General features: G+C 45.8%; 1 protein-coding gene across 5 annotated transcripts in view; it reads left to right on the top strand.

Moving 5' to 3' along the window:
* Nucleotides 1-17,825, top strand: part of STXBP4 (syntaxin binding protein 4) — a 147,898-nt gene that overhangs the window by 65,396 nt on the left and 64,677 nt on the right. For 3 of the 5 annotated variants that reach the window (XM_077923953.1, XM_077923956.1, XM_077923954.1), the window contains exons 14-16: nt 4,786-4,902; nt 6,411-6,460; nt 9,469-9,602. The exons of 1 other annotated variant lie outside the window; for it this stretch is intronic. In XM_077923953.1, coding sequence (XP_077780079.1) covers nt 4,786-4,902; nt 6,411-6,460; nt 9,469-9,602 — 301 coding nt within the window. The remainder of the gene's footprint in view (nt 1-4,785; nt 4,903-6,410; nt 6,461-9,468; nt 9,603-17,825) is intronic. One more of the 5 variants, XM_077923955.1, reaches the window with a different exon arrangement.

Below are 17,825 nucleotides of genomic sequence, written 5' to 3' on the forward strand. Positions count from 1 at the left end.
TTGTCCTCTGTCGTCCCCTTCTCCTTGTGCCCTCCATCTTTCCCAACATCAGGGTCTTTTCCAGGGAGTCTTCTCTTCTCATGAGGTGGCCAAAGTATTGGAGCCTCAGCTTCACGATCTGTCCTTCCAGTGAGCACTCAGGGCTGATTTCCTTCAGAATGGATAGGTTTGATCTTCTTCCAGTCCATGGGACTCTCAAGAGTCTCCTCCAGCACCATAATTCAAAAGCATCAATTCTTCGGCGATCAGCCTTCTTTATGCTCCAGCTCTCACTTCCATACATCACTACTGGGAAAACCATAGCTTTAACTATACGGACCTTTGTTGGCAAGGTGATGTCTCTGCTTTTTAAGGTGCTGTCTAGGTTTGCCATTGCTTTTCTCCCAAGAAGCAGGCGTCTTTTAATTTCGTGACTGCTGTCACCATCTGCAGTAATTATGGAACCCAAGAAAGTAAAATCTCTCACTGCCTCCATTTCTTCCCCTTCTATTTGCCAAGAGGTGATGGGACCAGTGGCCATGATTTCGGTTTTTTTTTTTTTTGATGTTAAGCTTCAGATCATATTTTGCGCTCTCCTCTTTCACCCTCATTAAAAGGTTCTTTAATTCCTAACATTAAGGGTGCCTTATTAACTCTCCCCCCCCCCCCCAGAAATCTGCGGGAGCTGTCCACTTCTAAATCAATCCCAGTGGCTTGGAGCAGCATCTAGGGACAGGTTATATCTCCACTCTCAGCTGAGGCCCTATCTTTAGAAGTTAGTGAATCTCATGGACCAGTACAAGGAAAAGCAAACTCTGTCCATTACAGTGGTGAGGCAGTTCATTTATTTGTAATTCTGAGGAGCTCTGTTTAAATGAACAAAAACAACATTATTATTTATATGCTCCCCATTTGACTGGGTTGTCCCAGCCACTCTAGGCAGCTCCCAAGAAAATATTTAAAACATAATAAAACAACCATTAAAAATTTCCCTGAATAGGACTGCCTTCAGATGTCTTCTAAAAGTTGTGTAGTTCTTTATCTCCTTGACATCTGATGGGAAGGTGTTCCACAGGGTGGGTGCCACTACTGAGAAGGCCCCCTGCCTGGTTCCCTGTAGAAGGCCCTTGGAGCTGGAGCTCAGTGTCCAGGCTGGACAATGAAAGTGGAGACTCTCCTTCAGGTATACTGAGCTGAGACCATTTAGGGCTTTAAAGGTCAACAGCAACACTTTGTATTGTGCTCAGAAACATACTGGGAGCCAGTGTAGGTCTTTCAGGACCTGTGTTACATGGTCCCAGTGGCCACTCCCAGTCACCAGTCTAGCTGCTGCATTCTGGATTAGTTGTAGTTTCTGGGTGACCTTCAAAGGTAGCCCCACGTAGAGCACATTGCAGTAGTCCAAGCAGGAGATAACTAGAGCATGCACCACTCTGGCGAGACAGGCAGATAGGGTCTCAGCCTGCGTACCAGATGGAGCTAGTAGACAGCTGCCCTGGACACAGAATTGACCTACATCTCCATGGACAGCTGTGAGTCCAAATTGACTCCCAGGTTGCATACCTGGTCCTTCAGGGTTTTTTAGGACCAGTGTTATATGGTCCCAGTGGCTGCTACTAGTCACCAGCCTAGCTCCCGCATTCTGGATGAGTTGGAAGTTTCCAAGTCACCTTCAAAGGTGGGGCTGCAGGGTGGGAAGAGAGGGAAAGGGCTCCTAGATGCTGTGTTCACACAAACTAGCGCTGCCATATGTGCCCAAGAATCGTCTTACTTTCCCCTGAGAAGGTTTCACAGGGGGTATCTGATTTGTGAACTAGCCTGTCTTGCTGTATAGCGTATGCACCTCTGACACACTGGGTGCAGAAGGCAAGATGGAGGCGATCAATATTAATACGGAAATATTCACTCCACATCCGCAAAGATTCTCTGTGGCTAAAATAGCGCAGGTTTGGGGAGAATGAGTCACCTTTAATCACCCCCTGCATTGTGCTGACTTTCTCTGAGGTCACAGTAATTTCCCTGTGTGTGGCTTCATTGATAAAAGATTTGACATAATGCGTGGAATAAAGGTAAAATTTATTTGTAAAAAATATATATCTTTCTGCTTCTGTTCAGAGGAGCAGAAAACTGCACCTCCATTATTACATCCATCAAACCATGATTTCTTACATCCCTTTGTTGTGTGCCCTGTGGCTTTTTATTTTTTTTAAGAGGAAAAAGTGGAAATTATATAAAGTGGAAATGCAGCTGCTGTATTGTCATGTAATACATAATTTCAGGGAGAAACGACACACGTTACTGCTGCATGCCACCAAAAGCAGTATCATGATATCCATTTCTTCACATCCTTATTGTGCCATTATCTGCCTTTTCCTTTTCCCCTCCAGCTGCAGCCAAAGGTGTGGAAATTTATAACGTTTGCAATATGGACTACATCAGGGTGACTAACTGGTTCATAGGTCGTTGCACTCCAACTCCCATAATCCCTGGCTATTGACCATGCTGGCCGGGGTTGATGGGAGTTGTAGTTCTGCGATGCCTGCTAGGCTGTGTTTCCCATTCATCCCCGCCCCCCGGAGGATAAACAATGTTTAAAAAGATTATTTTTAAATAAACGTGTATTTGGTTTAATGGGAAGAGAAATACACTTTTTCCTATGTTCACTTACCGTGTTACAGACCTGAACTTGGTTAATTTTTAAGAGACCTATATCTCAGAGGCAGTTTCCTTCGGTTCCTCATGTTTTGCAAGGCAAATAAAAAGTATATAGTGGTACCTTGGTTCACGAACTTAATCCATTCCAAAAGTCCGTTCTTAAACCAAAGTGTTCTTAAACCAAGACGCTCTTTCCCATAGAAGCGGGGAAGATGTTCTGCTTCCAAGGCAAAGTTCACAACACAAAACACCTACTTCCAGGTTTGCAGTGTTCTTAATCCAAGTTGTTCATAAACTAGGTAAAGGTAAAGGGACCCCTGACCGTTAGGTCCAGTCGCGGAGGACTCTGGGGTTGCGGTGCTCATCTTGCTTTACTGGGAGCCGGTGTACAGCTTCCAGCCCATGTGGCCAGCATGACTAAGCCGCTTCTGGTGTACTAGAGCAGCGCATGGAAATGCCGTTTACCTTCCCGCCGGAGTGGTACCTATTTATCTACTTGCACTTTGACGTGCTTTCGAACTGCTAGGTGGGCAGGAGCAGGGACCGAGCAATGGGAGCTCACCCCGTCGCAGGGATTTGAACTGCCGATCTTCTGATCGGCAGGCCCTGGGTTCTGTGGTTTAGACTACAGCGCCACCTGCATCCCGTTCATAAACTAAGCTGTTCTTAAATCAAGGTACCACTGTAACGGACATTATGATTTGGGGTGGGAAAGCAAAGCCTTCTTTTCCCTGTGGTCCCCAGGGACAATGAGCAAGTTTAGGCGCATTCCCATGACAATAGCATCCCCGGTTACATTCCACTTTCATCTTTCTGCATCTTATAAACACAATGAACTGCATCCAGGGGCCAGCCATGGACATTTTGCTGCTTGAAGGATTAGGTGGGACTGCCACCAGTACAATAGTAAGGGGAAAGCAGCCACTATTGCACCCGACACCAACAGGCTAGCTTAAGGTGCACGCACACAGCTGTGTCCTCCCAGCACCTCTCCAACAACACCTCTCCTTCTCCCAGCATCCTCCACCTGAGGCAAGCGGCTCAGTCTGCCTCATGGTAGGGCTGGCATGCCTGTCAATGAGTAGCTGTACACATGCTGTAAAGGATTCCCTCAATTCTTTTGTGGGCAAACCACAGGCAGGGATCTCCAAACTCAGCCCTCCAGATGCTTTGGGACTACAACTCCCATCATCCCTAACTAACAGGACCAGCGGTCAGGGATGATGGGAATTGTAGTCCCAAAGCAGCTGGAGGGCCAAGTTAGGGGATGCCTGACAGAGAGTATGACCTCTGGCATCCCCGTCCTATGCAGACCCCTTTTCCTTTCCCTTCCGCCTCTCTTAGGCATTTTGTTAGTTGTGAGATAATAATTGGGTCTCATTAAGGGCACGTGATTTACTCTCTTTTTTCCACTTCAGATTTTTATTTATTTATTTATTTATTGTGTATAATTTTCATTAGATTTTCTGTTTTACAATTCAAAATATTGATTTAAACAACCTTAAAATATCCATGGCTTCCCTTCTTCTCTTTCCATGGTCCATTTTTTCAAATCATAAATCCCTGCGTATTTTGCATAAACTAAACCATTCGGTATTCCATTATTTCATCCACCAAAACTTGTTCACACTGTTGAATTTAGCTTAATGCTGCCAGGGTTTTCATGTGTACACAATTCCCTCCCCCCCCCCCCAATATAATCAATAAGCATTTTCCAATCTTCTTTAAACATATGTTCTTCTTGTTCTCTTATTCTATATGCTAGGTCCTCAACCCAAACCATTCAGCATTCCTTTATTACATTGTGATTTACTCTTTTGATGTTCTCTTCCAGTGGCCTGAAAGACTTCAAGCCCATTTGTCCCCTCACAAACCTAAAAACACATGCACCCTTTGTACTGTACCTGCGATTTGGACCAGATCTTGATACAAGGAGTCCCCCATCTACTCATTCTTGTAGAGTAGACTTTGCCAAACTGGTTCTCTCCAGATGTTTAGAACTATAACATGCTTCGAACTATGCTAGCTGGGAATTATAGTCCAAAACATCTCTTGGGCACTGACTTAGTGTAATGTTTTCCTGGCCTTTCCTCGACACCTCGCTTCCTGTGCGTCTGGTTTGGTGGCCTACCTGAATTTCTTGTTCCTCAGGACAGCATCCAAGATTTAAGGAAGAGGATTACAGTGCTCGATTGCCAGCTGAGAAAATCCGAAACTGCCAAGAAGATGTTTGAGGTGGCAACTGAAAAGCTGCTGCAGTTTGTTGAGGTAAAGGCGCTTTTGGCAACTTCCTTCTCCTGAAAGGAGCAAGGCGTGCTGATTTATATTCATTTTTTGTTGGGTGTGCGGTTTTTTTTTTCTTTCGTACCTCAGATCTGACAGTTGGAGCCAAACACAATAAAAGTCAAGAACGAATTCATCATCTGTGGTTTGCAAAGTCCAGATTTAAAACAAACTGCTGCGGCAGGGCCTCTTTAGAAGTAGTAAATCTGTAGCCAGAAATTTTGTGGTGAGCAAAGGAGGGCTTTATTGAAGGACAGCCAGAACATAAACATAGGTAGTGTGGTGTGTTTAAAAGTTACTTAATTACATTAAAGATTTCAAAGCAAAATCTACTAGTAGATCTCTGGGTCGCTTTCAGTGGCTCCATCTCCCAGCTATTTAACAAAAGGAACCAAATAACATTTCCCCAGCCGAATTTGGCTGTTGAAACAAATAAATACAATGAGTGGACTCTTGTGTGAGATGACGCTCAGTCCAGCTCTGATACTGAAAGCCAGCTGAAGGATGTGCACCGAGGAGCAAAATTATTGAATTATATGCCTTTTGCACCTGACTCTGACATGAAGCCCTTGGGTTTCTAGCAATAAAGAAAAGAAAAGTACTGTATTTTTCGCTCTATAGGACGCACTTTTCCCCCTCCAAAAATTAAGGGGAAATGTGTGTGCGTCCTATGGAGCGAATGCAGGCTCCTTGGCTTCAGCGATAGCAATTCAAAGCCTCCAAAGCGCAGAGGGAGCGCTCCCTCCATGCTCCGGAGGCTACACGTTACTTTCGCTGAAGCCTGGAGAGTGAGAGGGGTCAGTGCGCACTGACCCCTCTCGCTCTCCAGGCTTCAGGGATAGCCGCCTGAAGCCTTTGGAGCGCAGCGGGAACTCGCACTGTGCTCTGAAGGCTTCGGGTTCCTTTTGCTGAAGCTGGGAGAGCAAGACTCTCCTGGCTTCAGCAGAGAGGGAGAGCTGCGCAGCGCCCCTTCAGCGAAGCGGGAGGAGAAATGGAAGGGGCTCCGTTTCTCCTGCCGCTTCGCTGAAGGGGCGCTGAGCAGAGAGGGGGAGAATTTTTTTTCTTGTTCTCCCCCTCTAAAACAAGGTGCGTCCTATAGAGCGAAAAATACGGTAGATCCAACAAGCCAGAAATCTGCTCGCCACTGGTTTAGATTCAAGCCACAAGTATAATGTGATGTGGGCAGAGAATGTCAGCTAGAAGCTGAATGCCGTCTAGCTTGTGTTGATGCAGCAACAACTCTTCCAGGCCCTTGTAGGATCAGGCTACCCATCTTCAAGAAAGCAACTTGAAAATCCAGCAACCATTAGGATGAACAACAACTTTGCTACCAATTCGAGTCAGATGTGAATTTCAGCCAATAGGGCAAAGGTCATCTTAAGTGCAAGGTACACAAGTCTCAATGTTTCACGTTTAGCAACCTATTAAGCAGAGAAAAAGATGATGCTGTAGCAAACTTTCTGAAACCGTATTTCTTGACTATCTGCCAACAGGTTTTGCCGGAAGTGCTGTTGGATACCTCTACTTCATTGACCAATTTAAGGTGAGAAAACCTAAGATTGGTATGTGCCACTGCAGCTTGTTTAGTGAAATTATCCTAAGTACGTAATAAATATTTATAAATCAATATAAATACATACTGAAACACTTCCTGAATCTTACAATTACTATTTCTGCTAGTCACCTCTTGTAGCGCTTTCAGTTTGCAGGACTTTTATCATCTTTATTGTGTTAATACTAAGAATGTCCTGTGTGGCAGGACAATTAGTCATGCTTTTTTTTTAAACCCAGAGTAAAATGAGGCTGGGAAACAGTGACTTGCCCACAGCCGCACAACTGAGGCTGTAGTAGAGGGGGTGCCTGACCCCAGTTCTCAGTTTTGAGTCCAGCTAACACAGGCGTCCCCAACCTTTGGGCCTCCAGATGTTTTAGACTACAATTCCCATCATCCCTGACCACTGGTCCTGTTAGCTAGGGATCATGGGAGTTGTAGTCCCAAAACATCTGGAGGGCCGCAGGTTGGGGTGCCTGAGCTAACACCTGCTCCTTTTCAGGAACGTTGGAATTACAAATAAAGCCACCAGTTTGGGGTTTAAAAAACCCATTAACGACCACTCACCACGTATTAATAGAAACCTAAGAGTTGGAGGAATGCTTGCAGGCAATCTAGTCCAGTTCTTTGTTCCATTCCAGGCAGTGCTCCAGCCAGTGGACAAATGGAGTGGGGAGCTGCTAAGCATAGATGACAGAAACCCCAAGTCAATAGCCCCAGTTTTGTAGCCAGTAAGTCAAGCCTAGACCAGTATTAAGTAAGCAGCACATAAGCGGCACACAAAACGCTACCAAACCATTCTACGTTCTAAATCTTATATTAATGATCCAAAAATTGAGAGAGCTATGTACAAGATCTACCACAGAAGCCACAAACAGAAAACTCATTCAAATTGTGTCCAAAAGGAAGATTCAAAGTTCCTTTAGCCAGGCTCCTGTAGATATCAACAAAGGTAAGTTTGATCAAACGAAGTGTTGGCGATGTTGTGCTCAAGGGTTAGATATCAGCGAGGATAAGTTTGATCAAACGAAGTGTTGGTGATGCTACGCACAAGAGTTAGACAGGGTGCTGGCGTTTGTCACCTGTTTCGCCCATGAAGAGTCTCCGGCTTCTTCAGTAAAATCTCTCTCACGGTTTTGATATATTTATAAACATTCAACTTCATATGCTAAGTTCTTTCTTGACTTAAGCATTTATTCATTTACTAGATCTTGTGCATAGCTCTCTCAATTTTTGGATTATTAATATAAGATTTAGAACGTAGAATGGTTTGGTAGTGTTTTGTGTGCCGCTCATGTGCTGTTTAGTTTATACTGGTCTACTACGAGAATTGGCAGCATAGATTCATTTCTTCAGCAAGTCAAGCCTAGCAGAATTGAGACCATATCAAAGGAAGGTGAGGCAAAGCAGAAGTCCGTGCCCAAAAGATCAGCAGGGCAGGTAGCACCCTGGAGAGCTCCCAATGTTGCTTTGGCTAGTTGCTTGACTATCGCTCAAAAAACCAATCAAACCAGCCTGAGGCTTAAGCAGGACAGCAGCTTCCTCTTAGCAGCTAGGCCCACTCTTGTTGAGTGGATCCTCTACTCTTAAAGGAGCCCTGCCAGTTTTAGGAGCGGTGGTATGGTGGCAGCCAGGTTTTGCTATGAGCTCTGAGCTGGAGTCTGAAGGAAGGCAATATGACCTCTTCAGGCTGGAGGGGCGCTGGCATCATGGGTTCTTCCCATGTTGAGACTTCAAGGAAATGAGGGATGTCCAAAGATGGTTGTGAGGGCAAGTCTTCCAGGGAAGTTGAAGGACACCCTGCACCACTAGGGCCTCTCACAACTTCCCAACTCATTTGCGTCTTTGTAAAGTCAGATTGCAGGATGCCCCCACCTCCCCTCCTTTCTCACGCTTTAAATTGATGCAAGCCGCTTTTGGAGCAGACATCTGAATCGCGGAATAACAGAAATGAATAAATTTGCAATGAATGGACCTGTGGCCCTTGGGATGCAAAGCATGTTCATGCCACCGGGCTGTGGCCCTTTTTCTCCCCCTCCCCCCAAAAAAGAAACACCAACCAGAAGGTTCTAAATAGCCAGGGTTCATTGGATTTAGCTGCCCTCCCTGTTTGTGTTCAGGACATACCCAAAAGAATGGCCGCCAAATACCAAATGGCCATAGAAACTCATTACAACTCCAAATGCCAGTTGGAAGGGATTCAGCCAAGAGTGAGTGCTTCTAGGGGCCCATTCCAAAGGACCAGAATGTATTCGTGTAGTCCGACGGAAGGAATCAATGTCTCTTTGCTTTCTTTATTATTGCTTTTGTTATTATATCCCAATGATCTGCCTGGGTTCAATCACATTCTGTGTGGCTTCCATCACATATAGAAACATAATGAAATGTCAAACATTAAAAACTTCCCAATACAGGGCTGCCTTCAGATATCTTCTAAAAGTTGTGTCGTTCTTTATCTCCTTGATGACTGATGGGAGGGCGTTCCACAGGGAGGGCACCACTACCGAGAAGGCCCTATGCCTGTAACTTCACTTCTCGCAGTGAGGGAACCGCCAGAAGGCCCTTGGAGGTGGACCTCAGTGTCTGGGCTGAACCACTGGGGTGGAGACTCTCCTTCAGGTATTCTGGGCCAACACTTTGAATTGTGCTCAGAAGCGTACTGGGAGCGTACTTCCATATAATTGCTGCCATTCACTGACACATGGAAAATAGTAAAGCACTGTGCTTGATGACAGTGATGCAGTGATGTAAAGCCTGCCCTTCAGTACTCATACTGGGTGGTTTGTCCTTCACACACACACACACACACCATTAGCACTTTCCTAGATAAAAATAAAAAGCTATGTTGAAGGCTCAGAACAGTGCGTTCTTCTAACTCACTCTCTTGACTTCCGTTGTAGCATAGTTATAGCTGAAAATGAGCGTGCATTCAATGCCATGTGCAAGAATGCTGCAGTGTTGCAACTATAACATGGCCATTTTGTGTGTGTCTCCTTCAGTGACAGCAAAGCCACATTCTCCTCTAAAACACTCATCGCACGCCTGGGACGGAATGGACGCACTCTGCCAGCATCTCTTGCAGCAGAAGCTAAGGAACTTACTAAATCTGTCCGTGCCATTCTAGAAGCAGAGTGTGAGTCTTAAATGTTTTTCCCCCATTTCTCTCTCTCTCAAGAAAAATGTTTGGCTAATTGTGGGTTGTGCCATGCATCCAGTGTGTGGTTTGTCAAAAAGAAAAGAAAATAGCAATCAGTGAGATGTTCAAAGGGTGAAAATAAATATAGCAATTCAGGTAATTCTAGTATTTGTGCTTCAGAATTAAGAATTCGGTTATTGAAATAGAAAACTGCTGATATGGAATGCAAACACCCCTGTTCTGTAATTGTGCCTGTTCTGTAATTGTGCCTATTCTATTGTTCAACGCGTGCAAAGCAAGTGAAAGGCAAAAGGTTGAGAAGAGCAACTTGTGATGAAAATGTTGAGATTATATAGTGCTTTCTGAACTGGTCAGATGATGGTGGCTTCAGAATTAGCAGTGACTAAAGCTGCATGGGACATCTCTGCAGCTGTGCTTGTCCTTGAAGTGTGGATGGTATGGTTATAAGGCGATTGTCAAACTTTCTGAGTCTTCTGTTTCCATGAAGCAGAGGTGTGATCTTGAGCAAACATGAGGCAAAGGAAAAATGTTTCTGAGATACTCAGTGCAGTCTGAAATTGGTCACCTGGAGTGAGCCTGAATTGACCCCAGGTGACCAGGTGTCCTTTTCTTTGCAGCTCACCTCCAGCATTGGTCTTTTAACACCAAAATATATCCTTTATACATGCCCAGTCCAATAGCAAACGAATTTTCGGTGCCTATTTGTGAACGTTGACTTGTGGGCTGCTGTGGCTTCCTGAGTCTTTTCTCCCATGAATAAATCGCCAATCGGCGCTTTGTTATCTGCCAAAGTTTTATTTTGGTGGGCCTCTTTTTCCATTCTGACACACCTTGAAGGGACAGTCAGTGAATGAAAACAACGAAGAGCCTTATGGCTGTGTGATATTTACAATGCAGTCAAACCAACAATACATGCTTGATTGCTAGATAGGCACATGATAGGAGCTGAAGCTCACAGAGTTTTCCTGTAAGTTTTGCTAGAGAGGACTCCGAGAGCCACACCCACTGTCTGTAGCCATTCCACATCTCACCTGGCTGAGCACTTCCTCTTTGCTCTTTCACCTCATTCCAGCAATGTAGAACAATTCAGAACCCCATTTCAAACCAGACTAAAGTGTGTCTTTGTAACTGGATTGCCATTTTAAGCTTGCCTGAACAAAACTGCCGTTATCTTTTACTCATCAGCGAGCATTCTGAGTGGGTAAATGTTACTTTTAGCTTTTACAAGGTTGTTTTTGTGAATATTTTTTTAAGGGGGAGGAAAGGGGGAAACACCAGGAGAATCCAGTCTGCCTTAAAGCATCCTGGATTACTTAAACTCAAAGGCTAAAACTAGCCTATCTAAGCTTCCCTTTAAAGCTGCAAAGGGATGGCACTCTGCTGGACTCACAAACATGAGGAAGGAAGGATAATATCTAATAAATATATCCTCTCCTAGCAACTATAAACATCCATAAAATGGCACCTTAGGCTGCCAGATTAACTGTGCTGTAAGCTTTCGTAGGTAAAGGTAAAGGGACCCCTGACCATTAGGTCCAGTCATGGCCGACTCTGGGGTTGCGGCGCTCATCTTGCTTTATTGGCCGAGGGAGCCGGTGTACAGCTTCCGGGTCATGTGGCCAGCATGACTAAGCCACTTCTGGCAAACCAGAGCAGTGCATGGAAACACTGTTTACCTTCCCACTGGAGCGGTACCTATTTATCTACTTGCACTTTGACGTGCTTTTGAACTGCTAGGTTGGCAGGAGCAGGGACCGAACAACGGGAGCTCACCCCGTTGCGGTGATTTGAACCGCCGGCTTTCTGATCGGCAAGTCCTAGGCTCCGTGGTTTAACCCACAGCGCCACTCACATCCCTAGCTTTCGTAGACTAGTGCCCATTTTGCCAGAATCTTCTGTCTACCCTCTCTTGTATGGACTAAGACATTTGAAAAGTTGATGGTTGTATATAAAGTCACTATAGCCACCTTCCCCCCCCCCCCATGCAACAAAATGCAGTGTCTTCCCTTGGGTGTGGGAAGCAGCTTATTTGCAGGCTTCTCATTGCTAGGTGCGTGAGCTTCGGTTTAAGCTACGTTGCCATAGCTTCCGTAGCTTTGTTTAACAAGCTCGTTCAAATTAAGAGGTAAGGGAGAGAATGGGAATGTCTAACGGATAAGTAGTGCTCTTACTACAAGAGGCAGTAAGAATAGCAGGAGCCACTGCAGAATTCTGGAAGCGGTTATCATTGCTCATAACTCTGTAATGTTCAGACACTGTTGTTTCAAAGCAGGGGCAGGCAACCTTTCATGAGCCCCACAGTGCCGTCAGGGTTGGGCTTGGATTGATGGGGTCAGATGGAGGAGGAACAGGAAGAAATGAGGGCAGGGGGCTGGAGGGTAGGAATCAGGGTTAGAGGAAAGGTGGTCTGCCCTCTCCAGTGTGAGAGCCAGCGTGGTGTAGTGGTTAAGAGCAGTGGACTCGTAATCTGGTGAACCGGGTTCGCGTCCCCGCTCCTCCACATGCAGCTGCTGGGTGACCTTGGGCCAGTCACACTTCTCTGAAGTCTCTCAGCCTCACTCACCTCACAGTGTGTTTGTTGTGGGGGAGGAAGGGAAAGGAGATGGTTAGCCACTTTGAGACTCCTTAGGGTAGTGATAAAGCGGGATATCAAATCCAAACTATTCTTCTTCTCCACCCTGACTTCCCTGCTTTGGAGAGGGAAGCAGAGATACCAGCTCTCACCTCCAATCCTTCTGCAGATCAGATAACGACTCCTGACCGCAATACCTCAAGGACCGCCTCTTTCCATATGAACCTACCTGGACCCTGAGATCATTTTCTGAGGCCCTCCTTCGTGTGCCTCCTCCTTGAGTGGTCCGGAGGGTGGCAACACAAGAATGGGGCCTTCTATGCAGTGGCTCCCCATTTGTGGAATGCTCTCCCCAAGGAAGTTCGCCTGGCACCTTCATTATACACCTTTATACACCTGGTTCCTTTTTAACCAGGCCTTTGGTTGACCTGATCGACATCCTATACCCTTTTAAAATGTGGCTCTTTTTTTGGGGGGGGGTGTTACAGTGGACGCTTGGGTTGCGACTGTGATCCATGCGGATGCACGTTCATAACCTGTAGTGTTCGCAACCCGCAGCGGCACATCTGCACACGCATGGGTTGCGATTCGGCACTTCTACACATGCTCAAAGCGCAATTTAGCGCTTCTGTGCATACGTGACAGCCAAAACCTGGAAGTAACCCGTTCCGGTACTTCCAGGTTTCGGCAGTCCGTAACCCAAAAAAACGCAACCTGAAGCATCTGTAACCCAAGGTATGACTGTATTGGGTTATTGTTTTGATTTTGATTTTATATATTGTGATCTTTTCTGTGAACTGCCCTGAGACCTCCAGGTGTAGGGTGGTATATAAATTCAATCAATCAATCAATCAATCAATCACCTCAGTCAGAACTGGGAGAGGGTCTTGATCAGTTGAGATGGGGAGACTGAACATCTGGCAGCAATGACTGAACTAGAGGGCATGGTCATGTCGCCTAGAACCAGGCATCTCATTTGCAGATGGGGACAGCCTCCACCCCGATGGAGCTCACATTTGTAAGTCCAACATTCCTGCAAGGGGAGAGAGTCTCACAAGTGAGCCACCCCATGTCATTGTTAAAAGTTTGGCAGGGACGTGGAGAAACTTGTTGGGACACTTTGGTTACTTCTGCCCAGTTCTGAACTACTGTATTTTTCGCTCTATAAGACGCACCAGGCACCTAGTTTTTGGAGGAGAAAAACAACAAGAAGAAAAATTCTGAATCCAAGAAGCCAGAACAGCAAGAGGGATCACTGCGCAGCTATCTCTCTTGCTGTTCTGGCTTCTGGGGAAAGCCCCCAAGAGCGCACGGAGCGTATGTTCAGCTCTTGGGGGCTTTTCCCCGAGGAGGGAGAAGGGACTGACGGGCTGCCCTTCTCCCTCCTCAGGGAAAAGCCCCCAAAAGCCGCACACACACTCCATGCGGCTCTTTAAAGGGAGCGCTGAGCAGAGCCTCCCGTTTGCATTCACCCCATAAGATGCACACACATTTCCCCTTACTTTTTAGGAGGGGAAAAATGTGTCTTATGGAGCGAAAAATACTGTACTTGCCCTGCTCCTGAATTTCTGAATCATGACTCCTGAGTGTGTCTATTGCCGAGCCTGTGCCATTACTTTCCTTAACAAAGGTCTCTTTCTTATGTGACAGGCAAGAGGCTCTGTCTGTGTGTTTTGGGTGGGAACCAGGACACAACCTGGTTGTGGCCTGTGCAGATATTTTTGGACTTCAGCTCCCAACATTGGCTGTGCTGATGGGAGCTGGGAATCTAACAACATCTCGACGGCCACAGGTTGCCAACCCCTGTTCTAAAGAGGGAGGGGAAAGTGAAGCATGATGAATTACCGTATTTTTTGCTCTATAGGACGCACTTTTTCCCCTCCAAGAATGAAGGGGAAATGTGTGTGCGTCCTATGGAGCAAATGCAGGCTTTTGCTGAAGGCTGGTGCGCACCGACCCCTCTCGCTCTCCAGGCTTCAGGAAGCTATCCGCAAGCCTTCGCTATCTGCAAGCTGCGCGCCCCGGGCTTCGGGCAGATATCCGCAAGCCTTGGGAGCCTGGCAGGAGTTCCCGCCGGGCTCCCAAGGCTTGCAGATAGCAGCCTCCAAACGTGACCTGGTTTGGAGGCTGGTGGTGGGGGAAAGCAGTGCATCTCCCCACCGCCAGCCCCACAAGCTCGGGGGACAGCGGGGAGGTGGAGCGCCACTTTCCCGCTGTTTCCCAACCTGGTTTGGAGGCTGGCGGTGGGGGAAAGCAGCGCTTCTCCCCACCACCACCTCCACAAGCTCAAGGGACAGCGGGGAGGCGGAGCGCCACCTTCCCACTGTTCCCTGACCTGGTCTTTGAGGCTGGCAGTGGGGGAAAGCAGCGCTTCTCCCCACCGCCAGCCCCACAAGCTCGGGGGACAGCGGGGAGGCGGAGCACCACTTTCCCGCTGTTCCCCGACCTGGTCTTTGGGGCTTGCGGGGGGGGGAGCTGTGCTCCCCCCCCCGCCAGCCCCAAAGAGCAGTTCAAAAGGAACCCAAAGCCTCCAGAGCCCAGTGGGAACTCCCGCTGGGCTCTGGAGGCTTCGGGTGAACGCACCTTGAACGTACAGAACGCATCTTGTTTTAGAGGGGGAGAACAAGAAAAAAAAAATTCCCCTGTTCTCACCCTCCTATAGTCCTGTGCGTCCTATGGTCTGGTGCGTCCAATAGAGCGAAAAATACGGTAATATTTCTCTGAAAAACAAAGCAACGCCACACACAATTTTAATGAAGTGTACACTTAACAGTAAACATTTTACTTAGCAGGTGCCTAAAAATAGAATATCCTTTGCTGTCCAACTCTTCTGCTAGCTGATGCTATTTTGCACTGGCAGTTAGGAAGGCAGCAGGCATAGATTGTGATGGCTTAAAAATAATATTTTTTAAAGCCTGCTTCAAAAAAACAACAACAAAAAAACAAAAACAAAAAAACCAAGCTTCCACCCTCCCGAAATCTGAGTTTTTCAACCAGAACTGGGGAACACTGGCAAATGTTGGTTGAAGGTATTTCGATGGAATGAAATCGATTATTGTTACCTTTAATGTCTCTTCAACATGTTTCCCCAACAATTTAGCTGTTACAGATGTTGTTCTGAGAATTGTGGCCCATTCCTGGTTCTAGCTGTTCATGAGTCGCTCAGCGTTTGAGGCAGCTGTAGTGGCAGCATTTCTGGAGAGAGAAGTGTATAATTTGCCTTTTCAATTAGCTCCTCCCTCCCAACCAATCTCTGCTAAAGTCATAATAGTAATTATCTGTTCGCTTTAAGTTGGGAGAGAATAGTTAATTGCACTCATATTCTAGAGTCAACTGAGAGAAATAATAGTTGACCTCAATTATGCAAGCAGGATGAGTTCCCCAACTCGCCGAAGGACATATGCTATAGCAAAAGGTTTACAGGAGACTCATAATTCTGCCAAAAAAGGTAAATTCTATATAATACAATCCCTTTAAAAACTCGGTTAAAGCAAGATGCAGGCCAACTGGTACTTCCACAAGAAAAAATAACTGAATATTTCTTGTTACAGATGGGTAGCCGTGTTGGTCTGCCATAGTCAAAACAAAAAAAATTCCTTCCAGTATAGAAGGATCTGGCAACTTCTGTTTCAGTGTATCTGAAGAAGTGTGCATGCACACGAAAGCTCATACCAAGAACTAACTTAGTTGGTCTTTAAGGTGCTACTGGAAGGAATTTTTTTTGTTTTGAATATTTCTTAATACAGTGGTACCTTGGTTCTCAAACGTCTTGGTACTCAAACAACTTGGAACCCAAGCACTGCAAACCCGGAAGTAAGTGTTCCAATTTGCAAACCTTTTTCGAAAGCCGAACATGCTCCGTTTTGACTGTTACACTTCCGATTTGAGTGCCACGCTTCTGTTTTGAGTGTTACACTGAGGTCTGTCTGTTCTTGCTAATTATTTTGCATTTTTGTTTCTGCGGCTCTTTTTTGTTGTTTTTGTAACTGCGTGGAACACAGTTCAGCTACTGATTGATTGATTGTGTGACTGCAGTACATTATTTATTGCTTTCATTTTAAGGATCAATGGTCTCGTTAGATAGTAAAATTCATGTTAAATTGCTGTGTTAGGGTTTGTTTTTAAAAGTTTGGAATGGATTAATCCATTTTGCATTACTTTCTATGGGAAAGTGTGCCTTGGTTTTGGAACACTTTGGTTTTGGAACAGACTTCTGGAGCGGATTAAGTTTGAGAACCAAGGTACCACTGTTTAGTGGTTACTTTAGGCCATATTCTTATGTCCCTTTTCAACATGGCAAAGTTGTGATTGCTAGGTGACAGTTACTTAGTCCTGGTGTGATATCCCAAGATCTAGACACCAGTTTTCATGGTTCTGCCATCACAGATAATTTTTAAATGAGTCCAGAAGCTCCCAGAAAGAGCCCAAGTCTGTTGAATCTGCTTTGAAGAACACCTTGATTCTCTCTATAGTGGTTCACTTCACTTTGGGATTAATCCGAACCAAATACGCACCACCGCAGTAAAATGCACTCAAGTTAAATCTGGAATGTGATGCCTGCAAAAACCTCTGTAGCTGTGGTGGTGGAAAAGGAGACACACTCTGCAAAGTTCTGAGTCCTTGCGGATTTAGCTGTGCATGCAGATTCAATGCACTCCAAAGCCTCAATAGCTAATATGATGGATCATAAGGAAAATACACTCCCTCAGGACTGCGTAAAGCTTCAGCTATCAGAGATTCTGTAAGAATATGATGTTTACGCAATATTCAGTGCACCTTTTGTTTTCATTGTGACCTTGCTGAAATTTTCAACGTCACTAGCAGCTGGGTGGAAGAAAGCTGCAAATGCTTTTACAATACAACAGCAAGGCCAGGAAATTTGCTTTGAAACATCGGCTGGCAAAATTGTTGAAAGCCTGATGTCTTAAACTCAAGAATAGGAAGTGAATGGCATGGCTGCTAACTTTCAATGCCAGAGTGGCTAACAGGGGAAATAATATACCTTCTTCCCTGGATAAAATCCAACCCTCACTCATTAAGATCCATACTCAGAATATTACATCGTGAAATTAAGACAGCCATGATTCAACAGATGTATTTTCATATGGGACTGATGGGAAGATAGAGTGGTACCTCTGGTTGTGGACTTAATCCGTTTCGGGGTTCTGTTTGCACCCTGAAAAGTCTGCAACTAGAGCACGACTTCTGCGCATGTGCATGGCACAATTGAGCGCTTCTGTGCATGCACAAAGCACGCAGATTGCTTTTGTGCATGGTGAACCCAGAAGTAAACACTTCTGGGTTTACCGTGTTAGTAAGCTGAAAGTCCATAATGAGAGCGTAACGCAACTGGAGGTACCACTGTACCAGTATTGGCCCCCTACACTCATAAGTAGCATCCCTGCATATAAAAAGTAGAGGATAATTTGCCCAGCCTACTCTGAAATCCTGATCCCTGAAAGGTGATTCTGCACTGAAACCATGTCATAAGGCTTTGAGGTGAGCTCTTGGTACTCTTCCTGAAGGAGCATCTCCACCCCCATCGTTCTGCCCAGACGCTGAGGTCCAGCGCCGAGGGCCTTCTGGCGGTTCCCTCATTGCAAGAAGCAAAGCTACAGGGAACCAGG

The sequence above is a fragment of the Podarcis muralis genome, chromosome 2 (assembly GCF_964188315.1).
Source record: "Podarcis muralis chromosome 2, rPodMur119.hap1.1, whole genome shotgun sequence".
NCBI lineage: Eukaryota > Metazoa > Chordata > Lepidosauria > Squamata > Lacertidae > Podarcis > Podarcis muralis.